General features: G+C 42.5%; 1 protein-coding gene across 1 annotated transcript; it reads left to right on the top strand.

The window, feature by feature from the left end:
• Positions 1-132: 132 nt before the first annotated feature.
• LOC142081386 (p53 apoptosis effector related to PMP-22-like) lies at positions 133-16,548 on the top strand. Its single transcript, XM_075148116.1, has 3 exons — positions 133-579; positions 14,170-14,313; positions 14,574-16,548. Exons 1-3 carry the CDS (start codon positions 369-371, stop codon positions 14,786-14,788), a joined length of 570 nt encoding a protein of 189 aa, XP_075004217.1. The 5' UTR covers positions 133-368; the 3' UTR covers positions 14,789-16,548.
• The last annotated feature ends 3,449 nt before the right edge of the window (positions 16,549-19,997 follow it).

The raw sequence follows: 19,997 nt of genomic DNA, 5'->3' as shown, positions 1-19,997 counted from the left end.
AAATGCCGAGGGTAAACAGCACCCGATTTGTTACCTAGTCAGCAGGGCAGAGAGGATCCCACAGATAAACCCAGCCTCCAAGCTTCTCCCCAGCTCAACTGGTTATTGCTCAGTGGCAGCTCTTACTCATCTGAATCTAGGTGGAGCTCCCTCCCTCCATCCCTCCCTTCCTCCCTCCCTCCCTCCCTCCCTCCCTCCCTGCTGTGTCCCTCCTGATTAAAAAGCTTTTCTCAAACATCTGCACGCACGCTCACAGGTACCGGCACTTGCTTTCCAGGAGCTTTGCAAAAGCATCCTTTGCTTCGCATCGTTGAGTCCGTGGCAGAGACGGCCACCCTCGTCCCGCCAGCCTCCCCCTGCCCTGGAAGATGGTGAAGTACGGCCTCGACTACACGCGGTGCAGATGGATCCTACCCCTGCTCCTGGGCATAGGCGTCATCTTCGGTATCATCGCACTGGCGGGCAGGGGCTGGCTGGAGTCGCAGACCTTGCCCTACGTGCACCAAGCATCGTTATGGGAGAGCTGCAAGAGGTCTGGGCTGGGTGAGGAATGGTCCTGCGAGTCCCTCATGGGTTACGGTAAGCACCTGCAAGGGTGGTGGGGAGCAGTCTCGGAAGCAGTGGGTCACATCTCCGAGCTCATCTTCCTTCAGCTCTCCTGACCGTATCGCCTAATATCTGTCATTTATATACGAAGTTATGGGCAATTGGGACTGTCACTGAAATACATCAAGGCTTTTGACTAACAGGATGAAGAAGAAAAATGCCCTCACCCCTGTGCAGAAAGAAACCTGGTTGCATAGTACAAAAAACCCACACATGGTAATGTACCAGTGCAAAAAATATTACAGCATTTAAGGTTTTCTTCCTCTCTTAGAAGAAGCTAGTAACCTCCTCTCACTAATCACTGCTTTCCAAAACTTAACAGCTACTGCTGACCAAATGTCCAAACGGTTGCGTGGGTAAGCCTGGCGTCAGTGTGATAAGCCAGTCCGGAGTGCCAGCAAGAAATGGGGAGGTAAAAATGTCAGATGGTTGGAAGATATTCCCAGGGAGTGTCAGGCTGCAGAATGCTGCCCTGAAACTGCCCCGGTAGGTGGGTCGTGTGAAAAAGTCTCCTTGTGATTATGAAAGAAAGCTTTAAAAGATGAAAGGATTTCTTGTTTGTACTGAGTTTTGGTTAAGTATGCTATTAAACATGTTGACCCAGGTGCAACCTTCAGCTTGAAAAGATGTAAACTGAGTCTGGGAGAATAGGCCAAGAGAAGGATCAGTCTAGATGTGCCCCATTTCTTTTTTTCTCTTTTTTTTTCTGTATATCTGCTACTGGCCACAGTCTGAAACAAGTTATTGTGAGTGATGGGCTGTTAGCCTAAGCCAGGAGGAAAGTTCAAGCATTCTTACAATTTATGCTAATTCAAATTAAAAGGAAGAGCATTTTCTCTAAGGCTCAGAATCTCAGCTGCTCTTGTTGAAAATGAGCATAAAACCACTTCCAGAAGCAGTCTCAGGGATCATTTATTACTTTTCCTGAAAGTTTATCATCTATGGTCAAACTCTACCTTCTATGCACAAAATTCAGCTGTAATGAGTTAATTGTAGCAGGCCTCTGTGAGCGTAGGGCTCCAGGACAAGATTGGCTCCATTCAGCATCACGCCCAGTCCTGCCCTCAGAGCTCCTGCGTCAGCTGTGTGGCTGGGCACAGATCAAGCCAGTTTGCTGCCTCTGGTACCTGGCGCTGGAGAGCAGGAGAGAGACCATGATGCTTAGCAAAGGGCTTCTCGGTCCTGAGCTTCCAGGAAAAGTGAGCCCTCCTCCTGATCGCCAGGTCAGGCACTCTCTGTGTCATGAATGCCAGCTTTAACTGGACAGAAAATATTTAGAAGTTTCACCTTGCTTCTCTTGAAAATACAAGAGAAGTTTCACCTTGCTTCCAGGTCCGACACGGTTGTTTGGCATTTCACTTCCTTCCTTACCCTGCCTCACTCTTACATGCTTAAATTCTGCGGTTGTATGCACAGTTTGCCACTGGGCAGCATCTACAGACAAACCAGGGAGGTCATCCCCTACGTGGACTATCCTGCAATGTCTGGGGTTACCATGAATCACATCCACAATAAGTCCAGCACTTCTAACATGTCAGAAATGTTGGATTTAGTACACAAATGCAGAATATTCTCCAGTGCATACATTGGAGAGTCAGCTGATGCTTCTGAAAGCATTAGAAACGCTGTTCACGTGCTGCATGGCTGCGTTATGCTCTCAGTGGGCATGGATCTATCATTTGACCTCTTCAAGCTTACTAAATACCCAGAAAACCTAAGCAAATCCTCAAATTCCTCCTGGACAATATTTCCAGGTGGAAAAGGAAGATACGTCTGGGACAATGGAGTCATTTAGCCAATGGGAGAATATGTAAAGCCTGTATGTAAAAAGTGTGTGCATAGGCCAAGTGACAATGGATTATTCTGCCTCTGCAAGATTATGCCATTACAATGTAGATCTCGGCCACTGCAGGGGCTGTAGATCTGACTGTTAAGGTTGCAAACTCATGTCACTGTCCCGATCCTTTCCAGCCCCTTCCTTCAGACACCTTCTCTCCAGAGGTCGGATGTGTTCAGATCCAATCCTGCCCTCCAGTTTTCCTATCATTCTGAACTTGCTCAGTCGGTGTGGGGTTGGGATTTTTCTTCTGGGGCTCCTGCCTTTCCCCACATGGGGTGCAGGTACCTGATGCTGGTCTTGGATTCCACGTGAAAGAGCAGGCCATGAGACAGCATCTCACTTGTGAGCATTCAGGTCTTGTGTTGAGCCTGATTCTACCTACCTCAGTGCTGAAACATAGGGTTTTAATAATTCTGGGATTACATTTATCCACTCTGCTCCAGAAAGGTCACAGAAGCATTCAGCATCATGTTCTGTGGGATGTTTAACTTTGTATTGTGCCAAGATAAACACAGTGCTGGATGAACAAAGTGTAATTAAATGTCTTCCTGAGCACAGAGACAAAAGACATGATGTAAACAGAAAGGACACAAGTGTTTTACATCTTCCCTGAGATGAACTGTCTCTTTCCCCCCTCTATTCCATAGTTCCCATCTCCTTTCCTCTGGGCTTTACTCTCAGCTTCCCTGCCTAATCTGCCACAGGGTAGGTTCTGAAATTCGGTCTTCCTGCAGGGATGGTTTCGCTGACATACGTGATACGCATGTGTACCCCAGCAGCTGCCAGCAACTATTCTCAACCTGATTTGGACAGTGTAGCTATCTTAATCCACTACAGACATCTTCATCCCCTCATAATTAGATAGAATTGTAACATTCTTGCAAGTTGTTCAATATATGTGCAAATTCAGATCAAATTCTCTGCCTGCAATGTTTGTAATTCCCCTTGAATCTTTGCTGTTTGGCTTAACATACGTATATACACAGAAGACAAAAAGCCAACATTGTTGAGGTCAGTCAGTTTGGAAGGGAAGAAAGTTGAATGTTTCATTGGTTGCACCAGTGGAGTTTGGGGTCTCTGAATAGTTGCTTAAGCTGACAGAATTCAAAACCTCACAGGGAAGACAAGATGCCTGTACAATTTTTTCTTGGAAAGCCAGGAGAGTAACTCCACCAGTGCAGTTATCTTCTGTGAAAGCATCTACACCCTCTAGGTCTTTTGCAAAGTTTATGAACTCTGTGGAAAGTGAGAATATGAAGAGTTTATACACTCTGTTATCTTCTCCAAGAGTTCAGACTTTCCGCTTTAACCACATGACACCCATCTAGACTTTGTCAGAAGTCTTTTGCTTCTCAAGCATATTTAGCTCAAATAAATAGAGCTTTCTAGGAAAAAATATCTCGTGCTTTCGGACACTTACTAGAAACGAATGGAGTTTAGGATGAGGGACCGAGAGATGCAAACTGTAGCTCTGCAATGTTCTGGCACTTGGAACAAATAAAGGTCTCAAGCTTATAACATGCTTGAACCTTTACAAAGACAGAGACAAAGACTTTTTGGATAGATAATGAGCACAATGTGGAATGTATCTGTCTGGGACATGGCTGAGCTTGCAAAGAAAACGCAGAGGTTAAATCCCTTCATGAAGCTGGCACAGCACTCCTTTGTTTTTCTTGATTTTTGGCTATATAACCTCTCTTGAACAAGGTGTGTCTCACAGACCTGAGACACTTTTTCAAAGTGTAATTTATTCCACTGCAGGCTTTGAAGATGTTTAAACATGTGTGGGTTTGGCTGGGAGAAAATAACTGATTTCATTTTATTAGTCCCAATGTGATGCACAATAAGATGAAAAACTCATGGCTACGCTTGCCCCACCTTATGTTCCACCTGGCCCTTCAGCTCTTCAGATGCTGCCTTCAAAATAACTGCAAGTCTAAGGCTCTAAGTTTAGGTTGAAGTGGTTGGCTCATTTGCATATCTCCCCAAATAGAGATATGGGGAAAATAATCAGGAAAAGGCATTTCCACATGACAATTGGAATCCAGTTCTTCAGTTATTTTCACTTACAGCCCTTTCCCAAGATGTGTGGAGGGTTTAGTGGCGGGATGAATGATTTTGCCATCTGGAAAGTACCTCTTCCTGCATCTTGTCTTCCAGGCAAATAATGGGTAACTATGTTCTAGCTCATTCCAGTTTTATTTTGGTCCATGAATATTAATGCAATACTACAAGATAGGATGGCCAGTATAGTAGGATTATAATGGCAAAAATTACTTCAAATACGGCAGCAGATGAGTATGTCTACAGGATAAGTGAAAGGAGGGAATATTGCAAAAGGTAATATCCTCTTGAGGAAAGAAATATTCTGCTTTAGTCTCGTGAGAACCCCACCGAGGCGTAGATTTTCTTCCCTGTTTTGCCTATATCAGGTCCAGAGAATCTTTTGCTGTGATGAAGCACCATTTATTATTCTGGAGGAACAACAAAATGGAAATCACTTGCTAAAAATCCCCAGCTAATGAACAGCAAGGTACCTGGGGTGGTCGGGAGCAGTCTCCGAGCAGCAAAGGTCCTCTCTTGGTACCACACCTACCACTGGCCTTGCACTGCTGGCCCCACAGCTCTCCCTCTGGAAAACTAACTTCTCCAGCAGACCAGTGACTCATCACACCCGGGGCACGGGACAGACCAGATACCAAGTTTCCCCGTTGCCACACTGCCTACGTAAAACTGTTTTGCCTTTCCCCACGTTCCCATCACATCTGACAGCCGGCACCTATCCCAGGCGTGGGGAAGCCCTCACTTGCCTCGAGCTGAAGCAAGCGCCCTGAGCAGAGTGACACAGGGATATTTCCAGAGGGATGGGCTGGGAAACAGCCCCTCTCAGCAGGGCCTGGGAGGAGAAGCAGGCTGTCCCGGCGGCTCTTTGGCATCTGAGGGTGTCTGCACGTAGGAATAGAAATGAAGCAAACAAGTAACTGTGCTTTTGAAGCAGGGACCCGCTCAAATCACGGGGTCTTTGTTGCAGACTTTCCCTGAAGTTAAGGTTCTGCACCTAAAGGCTTTCAGAATTTGGTAAAATTCAAGTAGATGTGGAAAAGTGTCCTTGCAGCTGGGAAACAAAGGCTGGGGAGGTTTCTGACCAGTCCAAGGAAGCCTGTGGGATGGAGCCCAGCTCTATGCTCTGTGCATTGCCTGGGTTACAGGGCAAACCTTGACGCCTTTGACACAGGGTGAACTGAAAACGAAAGCTTGTTGCTGTTCCTGCTGCATCGTAGCATGAAACAGTTGTATTTATATACAGTGATTGCCTGTAGTTTTAATGACAGTGTATTAGAGAAGCACATAATGTTCTAAGTCATCAGTCTCCTAAAAGTGTAACGTTACCTCGGACTAACCAGTGAGAAATGAGATTACAAGATTAGTTACTTAATAACGTAGACTATTCAATCATTATTCAAAACTTAGAATGCTAGAAAATACAGGCTCAATTAAATGTATATAGTAATGGAAATATCACAACAACAGTGTATTTAAGGAACTCTGATGCAAGAAAGAAAGAACAAATTTTATTTTTCCCCAGATTGTAGGAGACACTCCATTGTTACTAAAGAGGTATAAGAGAAGGGAATCAAGCCCAGAGCATTTAATTACCATGCAATCGCTAACATGCTTTCCCTTGTAATTTTAGGGTTTGTCCTTTTATATGTTTAGTGACAGATTCACTTAATCAGACTCTTTTCTAAATAATAGTTATGCTCTTCAGCAATTAACTGTACAGAGAGCAATTGCAGATGGCATCCCACTGTTGATTATCCAACCTTCCTTTAACAATTACAGTTAAATTGGGTGGAAAAATAGCAGTCGTGTGGAGGGTTCTCATCTCCCCATCAGGAGATATGAAGTGCTGGTGTTGAGGACTTCGTGGAGATCCTCAACACTTTGCGTCGTCAGGACCTTAAGTCCCTGAGAGGATACCATTCACACACACACACAGGAGGCATCTCTGCTGAAAATGTGTGGAAACTTGTGGCTAAACTCTCATTTCTCTTCACCTCATCTCTTCCTCTAGCTTATTGAGGTAATCTGATACAGCAGGGCTATAATAACCTCTCCACAATCTGAACGGTGATAAGGGCTGCAAGACGGATTTCGAATTCCACCGTAGGGTTAAACAGTCAGGTTACTTAAGCAGGAAAGGAGTTATGCAGGAAAAGAAACAAAACTCTCCAAACACTGTTTTTTCACATTTCCATGTCACTTCTCACTGGCAGCTTGCATTGTTCTGAGCAACCTTGAACGCATTGAGTCAGTGAGTATTGTAATGCCGTGTTTCTTCTTTGTCAAGTACCATTAGAAAATCTCTCGTCGGTCAAAAGTTCCCAGGAACTCAAGGTAGTTTGTGGAGCGACGATGGTAGCCTATGTCCCAGAGGCTTCTGGCTTCCTTCTACTGGTACTAAATAACACGTCATATCACACACAGTCCTGCTGAAGTACTAACCTGCAATTGAACTCATCTCATGTCACCTGTTGTGTTGAATATGCACACTGTGCCCAAACCAGGCCCCAAATGTAGGAAGTCTCTGTGCAGTTCATTAACAACCCCATCAGCAATAAGCAGCAAGTGATGAAGACTTTCAGGAAGCATTGTAAAAGCTATTTCATTCACAAGAAGAGTAAAGAGAGCTTATTATGTATTTTACGAGCACAAAGTACCATTTCTGCTTGTATGTTGGGGTTTTTCTTTTGTAAATGGTAAAATTTTGCTTCTAACAGAAAATTAGATCCAGACTCACAGCTGCTGTCTATCAGCGGGAAACTCCCCAGTGCAAAAGGCGATTTTCAGCAAGGTTTCAGAACAAAGTTTGCTCACAGCATGAAAACTGCAGATCAAAAGTGAGAACAATACTTGGTGCATATAGAAATGAGATGTAAATTCAGTGTTCTTCAGCCTCAAATGGCCCTGGGAATATAAAACTTAAAAAGAGCTTTCTGGAAAGGGTCCACTCTGCTGTTTCAATTAAAAGTCCTAGTTCATAGCCTGTATTATCATGGAAATTGATTCTGTTTAATTCACATTAAATATTTTAACCCACTTTAACTCAGGGGTAGTTAGGGAGCAGGTACGTCTTGCTACTCTGATTAACTGAGCTTATGTATATGTACTGATTAGTCAATACCGTATTTGTTTTATTTACCTGACCCTCCCAACCCCCATATACGCATCCAAGTGTAAGTAATTCTGCTGTAATTTAAAATAAATAGGAAAAAATAGGAGGAAAAATGTTATAGCATTAAAGTGTGTAAGACTGAGCTTTAATCCCGAGATGCTCTCAATGTATGCAACTGCTTCCGAAGATAATGTGAGATAGGGGTACTCCCTGACTCATGAGCAAACCTTTAATTTTGAGGCACTGTGTGCACATTATTTTTAATAGCTAACTTACTCCCTTGGTGCTCCCTTTGATGATTGCTCTACGCCCTCTGCCACTTCTGCCTCCCTAGTGCTAAGTAAGCATCAGGGAGCAGTCCTCATTAATACAAGATTTGCAGAAGCCAGCTTCTAAGTCAAGCTTGTACATGCCTGGGCTTATGATGAGATGAATTTGAACCACTCTCTCAAGATGTAAATGCTCCTCCCCTCAAATTCAAGTCGGAATAGCTTCTGAGTTGAATTGGTTATCTCAATAAGAGAAGAGTTTTGCAGAAGTACATAAAGCCTTGGATGCAGGCTTTGCCTGTGTATGTTTGTGAGTGAAGTCGGTGGGGAATTAATAGGTTTTTGCTTTAAAGGAGTTAAAAGTCCACCAAGCCAAACTGAGCTATCACTTCAGCAGTAAGCTATGGTCAAGACACTGCTTTCTTCTAACATGTACTGTATTTTACTGATAGATGACCTATGGGTAAAGGTTCTTTTCCTTACTGTTGTCATTTAAAATCACCATTATGGGGTAATTGTCCTAAAGTCATTTAGTCCTTTCTCATTTATATGGGACCTGCTATTAATCACCAAGAAACTTTTGCAATGGCATTTAGTATGAACCTAAATAGGTCATTCTCTGCTTCCATGGTTGTCTCTTAAATAGTGGCAAGATAAAAGCTGGTTCCTGCTCGCATCAAAATGCCTTGCATGTTACGAGATAATACTCTGTTATTAAATGAGAAATCCATATTAACTGCCAATGAATTCTAAAGAAGTAATGCTAGGGGAAAAAGAATGCAGTTACCAAACAGAAGGACCAAAAATTTTGTATTCCACTCCAAAGGATATAAACTCACACAAAAAAATCCAAAGAAAAACATCCAGTATTGACTCCCCGCAGGAAAGATATTCAGAGAATGCAGTTGTTTTAAGAATGATCCAGATGCAATGAAGCTAAAAGCTCAGAGAATAATACACATCCAATAATGCCTTTGATATTTTTTCCTCATTTTATTCTGTTCATAAATTATCCATGACTAATGTGATTTTCTTCATTTGTATAGCCTTCCTTTGAAATTATTTTCAGTCAATAGCTTTCAGTCTGCATATACAGTTTATTCATAAGAAGCTGCTTTAAATAGTTTCTCATTTATCTTGGCTGTATAGAAACACATGCACACTGGTATTTCAATGCCAGCTCATGTGATCAGCAAACACTTGCAGAGATTTCAATGTTCACTTGCTTTCAAAAAGAGCACAGAAGTTTCCCGTAGCTGGCATGTTACAGAGTCATGATTTCCAGAAGACAGGATTTTGCACTGTCTGGTGTTGCACAGATAACACGGGGAATCCAGAGTCCTGGGTGGCAGTGGCTTGCATATACACCGACAGCTCGTAACCCTTCGGCTGATAAATTGAGATGTGGGTTAATGAGTTGCTGGGCCATCTTAAGCTTCAAGCTAAAGGAGAGCACATGTTCTGCTGCAGACATGCTCATTTTCACATGGAAACTTTCTTGAGGTGAACAAACCAAAATGAGATGGATAAAACCTGGCCAAAGCAGCTCCTGCTCAGTGAAGCATGTGCTCTGCAGAGTTCACCACGCCCTGATGAAGAACGTCAGGTTGAGAAACCTAAGTGAGTTCAGCTTTGTTTCCAAAATAATGCTCCTTCTCTTTAATCAGAGAGATGTAAAACAGGTTGAGGTCTGCAAACTCAGCCTAGAAACATTCTTATTACGTACAACACAGAGGTGAATCACCACCATGGCAGATTTTAGTACTTGTAAGAATTGCTTTGCAAGACTGGAGCTAGAACTGCAGGGTTTGTGTTTCTTTCCCTTGGTGGTATGAAGGATAACAGAGCAAAACATTAGTCTGTTACATTTTCTTCCTCCCCCCCGCTCCCTGTTTCTTTTGAATTAAAACTATCCTTCCTAAAATTGCTGCACAATTCACTGCAGTGGCTGAAGTGTTAAATCAATCAGCCAGCAAGAACCTGTAGATAATTGTTGGTGTCTGCAAGCTGGCAATAAACATTTGTTTTTCTTTCTAGTGCTAGTTGTGTATTTAGCTTCAAGCCAGGAGGAGAATTTGGAGAAGTATGTTCTTGTTGATTAGACCAGGAGAAGTACTTCTGAACTCTCTGGGTTTGCTTTCAGAAAATGTCACCCAAGGAGAGAGACTCAGTAGTTCATGTGGTTTGGGGGTACCAGAGGAAGAAAAACATGAGAACCTCATTGTGAATGTTTTCCCGTGTTTTGAACCACATACACCAGAAACACAGAAATTTGTATTTGTCATGGGGCAAGTAGACTTCACATGCTATTTTCAAGGCATGACAGCTCTTTTTTGAAGGCACTGTTTGGAGCATGAAATACGGCAGGCTAAGGAAAGACTAGATCTGGTTGTTCAAAGTTTTGGCTCAACTTACTGCTGAGCAAGGAAGTTTATTTCGTTATGTGTGATGCACAGGCAGTGTTTACACTTTTGCAAACTGGAAAACGCATGAGGGAGTAAAATCAGGAAGGCAGGAAACTGGAGACATTCTTAGTCCTGGATCTCTAATGAAGTCCATCAGCTTCCCTATGGCTGCAGTCAGCAATAGGATGTTCAGAGCGTGTTTAGATGGTGCAATACAAGAGGTAGTCATGCTTTATAGCAGGGTAATAAAGCTGTGTTATTATTGTATATTGTCTCAGCTAATTATCTTGCTCATAAGCTACAGTGAGCTCTGTACTGGCATGGGTGGGCTCCTTCTGGTCTCTAAATTAGCTGAGGGGTCTTCTCACAGAGCAGGGAGTTTTAGAAGGCAGGTACTTATTTTCATTTTCCAGAAGTGACATATTACTGCATTCACTGTGGGTAGTCCGGACTCTCACAAGTCATTGTTGATTGACGTACAAAACACTGTAAATAGAAGCACTGTCCTTGCTCTGCTTGAGATAGGCATGAAAACGTGGGTTCCTTTTGCCTGTTTGGGGTAGCAAGGTCTTGTTTTAAGACAAAATTGCTCAGAAAATTGCCGGCTAGAAGGAGTTTTCAAGAGTGGATGGTGTGTAGCTTCCTACAAATCCTTTCATAGTGTTCATTGGCATTCTTTCAGCTGATAGAGGAGCTGAAAAAGGGAGAAATAGGACTGGCACGAAAGTGTTACAGGATCCTGCTGGTATTCAAGGACATTTTTGCATAAACACACATTTATTTTCTAATAAGCACATTTTAACTCTTAAACAGCCAAAATATCACTGCCATTTTGGGGGGCTGAGAAAACAGATCTCACAAATTGCTGAATATTTTCACATTTCAGCTTGTAACCTGCTGCTCCCTCTGTTTCTATTTTTGATTTGGTGGACTAGATCCTTTCAGCTTGCAACTGCCCTCTCTCTAGAATCGAGTGTACTTTGAGTTGGTGTTGCACCTGTGATGAATTCTGGAGTTCACATTTTTAAGAAAAACTTTCCAGTTAGAATGGTTTATTTATGCTTTTGCTTTGTCCTAAAGCAAAAAAAACCCCACAACATTGGAAGATAAGAATATTTGGGACCAGATTAACCACTCGCTTGTCAGTGTTTTCTGACCAATTTAGTTCTTTTAATTTTGGCATTTTTAAGGAATTGTAAGTCTTAATTCTATTGGTAAAGACACTAGTGCTCCTGGCTGGTACAAGGAAAAATAAACATTTCAGATAAAGAACCAGTTGCAATTATTCGTACACAAAGCTTTTGCTACCTTTTACCCTAGAAAAGTAAGGTGTTTGCACATTGTGGTCTTAGACTACTGCTAACTGCTACTTTTTGTAAAGGACAGATGAAGTCAGGGTACTGTTCCTCAAAAAAACCCTATAGTGACTCTTCCATGCAATCCTGTTGCCTTACTTGGAGCTGCATATTGGTTTTCTTCCAACGTTGAGTTAATTTTTTTTCTCTTTTGTAGAAGTGAGAGTCACAAAATTAGGTGATTAAGCAACGCCTCCTAAAGATGCATCCTGCAACAAAGCATGTCTCTTCTTGCCGTATAGCCAATGCCCGGCGGGCTGGGCGTGCACCCAATCTGCTTTCATACAGTCACAGCATTTGTAACATTACTTCAGGAAAAACACCTGGGCGAGCCCGGCGGAGGAGGGAGACGGTGGCATGGGCAAGGTGCCACCGCACATGGCTGCGGCCACCGGGCACCGCCCCCTGAGCCCCCAGCCCAGGCGATGCACCCGGGGGACGGTGCTCTGCCATCAGCGGCTCTTGGAAAGCAAGGCTGAGCTTTGGCAGACCGTCTGCTGCCCGCAGCAGTGGTGGTGGCAGCAGGTGAGAAGAAACCCCCAGGTCTCATGGTGCCTCAGCACTTCCTGGGCGGGCAGCGTCGCTCTGAGTCTGCTCTGGGAAAGGACACCCCTTTGCCCAGGAGTTTTGCACCAAACCGCAACAGTTGTGCACCTAACAAAAAACATCACCTCCAGATGTCCTTGACATTTCATCCTTCTGCCAGAAGTTATAACTCTTGGATCCAAGAGCAGTGAGGTCACCGCTGCTGAGCAACTTCTCTTATGGCCAGGTGCCCCTTTTTTTCCTGTTTTAGAGGGGTGGCGGAGAGACTGGGACAGGAGCATCCTCAACAGGGTAAATTGAGCTGTGACAGTACGAGAAATTCCTCCTCCTGGCTGTTTCCTTTGATACCCTGCCTGAGGTGCTCCTTCCCACCTGCGCCTCCACATTGCATACTCTACCTCCGAGCCTCCTGTAAACTCCCCAAGAGAAGAGTTTGGGCTAAAATACTGGGCTAGAAAATGAGATGTAGGCACATCTTTGCTATCCCTTTCAATCTTCTCAGGCAGCTGCCTGTTTACAGCAAAAAATAATATAGTTGAAAAGCCTTATAAGCAGACAGAAACTTTTTGGCATAAGGAAGAAAAAGGACACGACATAAAACTGAAAATATAGTGCAATAGCTAGGATGGAACTGGGATCATAAAGCGGCGGGGGGGATGGTGAAAAGCAAACAAAAAGAGAAATTGGTTTTCATTGGCTGATGCTGGAAAATCCTGATCTATTTTTCTAGTCTAATAGCAGAGGTGGTGTGGGGCCTGGGGGAAGAGAGGTTGAGCACCAAGGTGTCACTCACCAGGGACAGGACAGTGGCTTTCATGCCCACCCGACACTGGCCGGGGGAAGGTAGGACACTTCACATGCTCGAAGCAAACAAATTGGCAGGTTACTGGGTATCAAAAATCTTATCTTACTCAGTTCCAGAGGGAACTTTTACTGAACAGCAAGTACTGCATTTAAGTTGAGTTGTAATAATCGTCAGGCTTGTTTGGGCTGTGATAATTTTTTCGGCACTGCTGCTGTATACATTTGGTTAGAAGTCGACACCTTACAAACACAGAGTGTAGGCGAGGGGGTAGAGTCTGTCGATGCCCAGCAGACTTTACCTGCCTACTCCATCTACATACACAATTTAAAAAGAGTCAAGGTGGGCTTTTTACATTCAGAAGAGGAGACACTTTGATCTCTTTGAGCAGTAGTTGCCCCTCAAGACTTAAAATATTGAATAAATAATATTTTTTTCCAGTTGTTATGCCAACACAATATGCTTTGCTCTGACATGTTATAACATAAAGTTATATAATTTGAAAATGAAAGTATTAATATCCTGAACAAGCTTTTCAAAATGAAACGGTTATGACTTTGGATCAAAAGCAGAGGTCAAATTTCCCTACAAAACAGATTCCAAATCTTTAGCCCCATTTAGAACACAGAGCTAAACAAAGGCTGAAAAGGCAGAAACCACTGAATTTTGACATTCATGGACTACTGCCATACCTTTAAATTTGCATGCCAGAGTAGTAGTGCTTGTATAAACACTTTTTTTTAAAGGAAGAATTTAATTAGTTTCAGGGTCAGTCTAATTCTCCTTGTCCATGCAAAATGCTGCTGGTTTTATGGCATCTGCTGAGGTAATCACATTTGTTATTGAAGGAGAGTGTCCATTCCTACATCTTTGCAGTCATTTTTATCTCAATTCTTAATTGTTAAATCTAAAGAGGAAGCTTGCACGCAAGCCCCATTGCATTCTGTACGAGAGGTCAAAGGTGGCGTTTTTATGCATTCTGCAGTTAGTAAATGATTTCTTGTGGAACTAAGCTCACTGATGAGAGGAGAGAAACCTCCCGTGCTTTCCTTCTTGGGAGCTGACCTTCTTTTCACATTTGTTTACAATTAGCCTTTCATTATAAACCAGAGAAAAACACTGCAAGGGATTTTTTTGTTCCTTTCTAATGTATCTTCCTTCTGATTTCAGCTTGGGGAAGAGCTGCTGCTGCCACATACCTGGTCGGCTTTATACTTCTAGTCATCTGTTTCGCTCTGGCCATCATAGCATTTGCCATTGACACACTTCGGTTCAACTTCATACGCGGGATTGGAGGCTTGCTTTTTGTCGCTGGTAAGGCAGTACATGAAGTCAAGTTTAGCTTGTGTGGGTATATTCAAACCAGAACTGGTATTTCCCTCAGCTGATTCTATGCCCAAGTCTTTGCCTGTGTGCACTTGAGCTCTCTATGAAAAATAACATAAAGTCTGTCACGGCAGTGGATCGATTTTCAAATCCTCCAAAACATGGGTGGGTCTAGCTACAGTATTATGGGGGCAGGCAACGTGATGGGTGTTAGCTTAAACATTTTTTGTTTTCTCCTGTTGCTTCAGCTGTGTTCTCCATCATGGGCCTCGTCATTTATCCAGTAAAGTTCTCGACTGAAATTGAAATGACAGGAATCAATATGTTCAGCTGGGCCTATGGCTTTGGCTGGACCACCGCTATTATGGAAATATGCTTGGGATTCTTCTTCTGCTGCCTTCCTAACTATGAAGATCAGATCTTGGGTAATGTGAAGCCCACATATTTTTACTCTTCCCCATAAGCACCAGGAAAAATGAGTTCGTATTCCAGAGATATCTGACAGACCAGCTATGTTTTCCAGAGTATCATCATTGGATGTTAGTAGAAAAGGCTGGAAACTTTTCAAATGCGTGTAGAAAAACGGTACTGACATTCTGCAATAAAGTTATCTACTCTATTTTGGACCTTCATATCTGATGCGTGTTGGTTAGATAAAGTCTAAACATTAAAAACCCTTGTGTTTCCTCATCCATTCCCATGAGTGGGGTGTATGTGGATTCCATTGCATCTTAAATGCATTAATATTTCTAATTAAATTCAGAAAAACTTTTTAAACTGCCAATAAACAAAACAACATATATCATCTTCCTGAAGGAAAGCAGCTCAGAAAAATCCCATTTTGTGTGTATCATCATCTTTAACCTGAAGATTTTGCACATTTTTCAAGAAGCCAAACACCTTTATCCACTGACTGCTGAAGTAGTAAATTAGTCAGCCAGCACTCCATAGCTTTGCTTCCATTTTTAATTCATTCATTTAAGCCATAGGGACAGGGTAAGAAAAGGACGAGAGAAAGCCCTCTACCAAAGCCAGGCATCTCGACTTTTACCCATCCATGTGGAATGTAAGTATTTCTAAATAGTTGTAAAAGTAAGCAAGGACCATCAGTAAATCCTTGAAAATCCTGGCATGCTGCTGCTGGGGCCAGCACAGAGCGGGCAGAGGCAGAGGGGATTTCAAGCCACCCCGGCAACCTACAGACCTGGTTTGAAGAGGCTCCTGGGGTGGCTTTCTTCATGGCTATCTGCCTCTTTTATCTGCTGTATCAAAATCTATGGCTTTAAAAAGCTCTGTTATACTGGTCCAGCTCTTTTACCCAGCGTAGAAGGGTCAGGAAGGACTTAAGCAGAGGTATGATTCCCCAGCACATCAGGAGTTGAGCTGGAGCAGTGTGAGCGTAGGTATCAAACGTTTGTTAAAAGGCCCCTTTTTCATTGGTTTGCTGTTCATAAGTATTTTAAAACTGGAAAGTGTATGCTGTCGTATATAACTGTAAAATGCATAAATACCCCTTACCACCTCATACTAGGGCTCTCATAGAGCAAATCACATCATAAAACAGTATTTCAGTATCTTATACTCCACAGTGCTGCAAGCCTCGATGTATTGCAAGCAGTGAAGTATACTCAAGACTCTGCTGGTTTCTGCCTTGTTAATCCTAACTTCATAATGTTCCATTTCTTCTCTTAAGAGAAAAAATGCATAATTTTGCTATGGGGAACAAGAAGTCTCATCGAAATCCTTAGCTACAGAAAATTATTAGCTTGTTACACATCTGCAATTTTGTAACTTTGTGTACTTTATGAAAAGTGCCCTGCCAAATGTTCTTTACTGCAAAGAATGAGAGGCAGAAAAAATTTTTAGTAAAACCCCTGGGTAGCTAAAATTAATAAAGGCACAGGACTTAACCTGTTTTTTTGAAGCAGTTAACTCCATTCGCTTTTATGTAGTGTCTTCTAACTTTGATCAATAAACATGAGAGATGTATCAGACCAATGGGGAGAATATATACAACAGGGAATAGTTAGACAAGAACTTGCAAATAGATTAAGAAGATGTTTCCTAGTTGGAAGGAAATTAAAATGAAATAGAGTTGAGAAAGCAGTTTGTATAAAATGGCTTGCAATTCTTTGTGTAATATTATTTGTTCAGGAAAAAAAATACCATAAATCTTTTCATTATGCTTATTATACCTAATAAATGATGGTCTCTATGTATTGTTTCACAAATGAGTCTTGGCTTTTGTTCTGTACTAGGAACGGGGAAGTGTGGGAGGCCCCAAAGCCTCCTCTTCTCAGGCACCACCTTGGAGCACCTGGGTGCGCTGGCTGGATTTTGAGAGGGGAGAGTAGCTTACAAATCTAGCATCACAACAGGTTGTATTATTCTTCAGTCCTATTCTGGCTGTCTCCTGAGGCCTTCTTCACAAGCACATGAGAGTAGTGGACTTGCTCTGTTTGCTTATGGGCTATGTGGTGTCAAGTAACTGTATGCACGATTCTGTGCTATAGTGTGCTACAGCTCATTTTGGCATGGAGGGTAATGCACTCGTGTTCACCGCATAGGAAGCCAGTGCAGTCCTGCTCGATGTTTTTGCTCTAACGGATGTGGCAATCCCCTGAGGAAGCAAAAGGGGACTTGAGCAACCACTGATTGTATTTACAGGTTCTTTAACATTAGCTGGACACTGACCCAACATCTGGAGGTGGGGAAAGGTGCACAAAACAAGGTTTAGGAGTGTGACTCCAACCTCGATGAGAGAGCAGAGCATAATTAAAAAGCAAAGAAAATCTCCAGCGATCATCCCCCTTCCTCCCTCCTCTCCCTTGCTGCTCTCAGCAGCTTCACCACCTCCTCTCTCTGCTTCTCCTCCTCTTCCTCCTCCTCCTCCCTAAGGGCGACAGAGCAGTGTCAGGGCTGGTGACTGTGACTGTGCCGGACACAGCCCCAGTCCCCATTCCCCACCGCCACTTTCCCCTTCCCAGGAGAGAGGAGGAGTGAAGCACCTTTGCTGACCCCAGCACAGCAGCAGGGACCCTAGCCTGGCTCCCTGCCCCAGGCCCCCACAGGGAAAGGCTTTCTCTAAAAAACCAGAGGGGGTTGGGTGGGTATCCAACAAGCAGGAGCATCACAGGGGCTAGAGCTCAAGTGCCTGCCTTTAGGGTAGTTTGTTTCCAGTCATGCCTTGCCTTTAGGGTAGTTTGCTTCCAGTCATGCCAGATCCCTAGAAAACCACATCCTAAACCCTGCGGCAGAAAAACAGTGAGAAAAAGTACAAAATTGTTGTATGGATCCCAGTGCTGTTTCCTGTGACTGCTGCAACAGGGGAGCATGGCAAAAGCAGCATGCAAAATGCAATCAGTTCTGACAGAAAAGGAAGCTGAATCCAGAAGCCAAGGATGTGCCTCAACTAGATTATTAACTAACTAGGTTATCAACTGGCTAGGTTATCAACTAAATTGTTAAATTAGTCTACAGCCAGGTCAAGTAGATTATTAACTAACCAAATTGTTAGATTAATTTGAGCTAAGTCAGCATCAGAAGCTTTGGATTTTTCAAGGAAAGGGGAAATTAGAGGAAGAGAAAACATCCTTTTAGTTCTGCATCTCCTTTTGGCAGGCTTCTTGCTCCGAGTCTTGCCTATAAGAGAAAAGGGCACTTAACCACTAAGAGCAGGACAATAAAAGACTTAAAGTTTCATCGTGCCCAACGGCAAAGCTAAAGAGAGATCAGGAAAGAACAGATGTCTGCAAGGTTTGGCGTTCGAGAACACTAGGTCTGCTACAACAACAGAAGTAGAGACTTCACTCCAAAAGCATTGCTGCTGTTCCCGTCAAATTAAGAATTAGGGAAACATCCTCCAACAAACACATTTTATTTAATTCAACTATACTACTGACAAGCAAAGGAAAAATTGTGTTGAAAACAAGTGGAATGTCAAGCACCCCTACAGGTACAAACTGAAGCAAAAGAAATAATGAAAACTTTCTACTAGTAAGTTAATATATTCAGTTTAATTTCTGGTGTTTCTGCCGGAGCTTGTATAACATGTGGACATCTTGGTCTTTTCAATTTTCTTTGCAAACATGTCCATATTTCACTATATGTCCATATTTCAGGCACCTGCCATGTGGTCTTAAAATGCAGTCTGCTTAATCAATAATTCAAATGCAATCTAGTTTGCAACTGTATTAAAGTTGTGCATATTTTGTTGTATGAACTAATGCTATCAGTGAAGTTTTGACCCCATTGACATCACTTGCAAAACATTTATTGATTTTCTTGAGGCTGACATTTCATCCTTGAAGTGCAAACCCTTTTTTTACATGTGCTCAGAATCAATAGTATCTCTATGCGATGCTCCATTGATTTCAGCAGCTCTGCTTACTTCTGGAGGAGGACACTGGTCCTACAAGGTAAGGAAAAAGAGTTACAGCAGACAGGATCATTCCTTGAATAAAGGACAATTCAATGTAAGACTAGCAGAATCTGGGTCATAATTAAATCACGTTTTGTTAGATACACAACGTGGTCGCAGTAAAAAGATTCATCTTTCCTTTTGACACATCTCAGTTGTGCAACAGTTATTACTTCTTATAATTCAATTTCTTGAAACACTTCCTTGCACATTTCTACATTCAGTGGATTTCTGTGTGCTCTGAAGATGAGTGGATTTAAGAAAAGAATGAAACAATCAAGCTTGTGATAAGGGAGAACAGAATTGGCCCATTTGTACACCCTGTCGGAAAGCGGGAGTCAAACCATCTTGCTAGAAGGATAGTGAACTGAACAACCAAAGAGTTACTTCTGAGTCATATCAGAAATTCAAAACTGAGAATTGAAAGATTGCTATGTAGTTAATAATGGGGAAAGAGAGGTGACGTCACGTGGATCTTCCTTCATCTTTTTCCTCACTGTCAAAATATTGCTTTTGCTAGAAATTTTGGTTTCAAGAAAAAATTGTTACTCTGGGGCAGCTGCATAACAATGTCTAGGCCTAAATTTTATCTGCAAAGTTCTGCGGTGCTAAGTGCCAAAATCTAGAAAAGTGCCTGGATAACCTTAAGGTTGCAGATGGTTCTGATGGGGTCATCAGAGCTGTTTACATAGATGGTTCCTTAAGTGACTTAATACATTGGGGCTCATATGCCTTGTCTACACACACTGGTTAGTGCCACAGATTTCCTGCATATGAAGTGATGTAGTAAATTTTTTCAATTTTGCTTTTCATTTTTTATGATCAGAGTGAAAATGTGGATGCATCATCGAATTTTGCATGTGAGTGCTGGGCGTGGGGAGAAAGGAACAACTTTCAAAATAGTTTTACTGTTTATGATAAATATGGTGAGAGTAGATCAAACTGTCCTCTCTTGGATAGCTTTTATGATACATCCTTTTACTTGTGCCACTGTTTGCCTAAGCCATCTGTTTTTCCGCAAAAACTGTTTTGTGAAAACCTACTCTAACGATTGTATCATACTGAAAAGAAATTATGTTAAGTATCCATGGAGAACCCATCATAAAGCACTTTAAATAGCCCTTGATTGTTCAAATGCAATTCAAACAGAGAGAGATGTTGCCTGTAGGATTTTTCCACAGAATAGTGTAAACCCAGAAGAAGCAGATTCACTCAACTATTGAATGTAGACCTGGGTGACAGGCCCAGCTCC

Source organism: Calonectris borealis, chromosome 3, assembly GCF_964195595.1.
Source record: "Calonectris borealis chromosome 3, bCalBor7.hap1.2, whole genome shotgun sequence".
Lineage (NCBI taxonomy): Eukaryota > Metazoa > Chordata > Aves > Procellariiformes > Procellariidae > Calonectris > Calonectris borealis.
The sequence above is the reverse complement of the archived record's forward strand: the minus strand, read 5'-3'. Positions and strand labels throughout refer to the sequence as shown.

Bases quoted from the DNA above. Each gene is read 5' to 3' on its own strand.
- LOC142081386 (XM_075148116.1), top strand. From the start codon at position 369: ATGGTGAAGTACGGCCTCGACTACACGCGGTGCAGATGGATCCTACCC. The intron at 580-14,169 runs GTAAGCACCTGC...TTCTGATTTCAG, and splicing joins CGAGTCCCTCATGGGTTACG to CTTGGGGAAGAGCTGCTGCT. The intron at 14,314-14,573 runs GTAAGGCAGTAC...CTGTTGCTTCAG, and splicing joins AGGCTTGCTTTTTGTCGCTG to CTGTGTTCTCCATCATGGGC.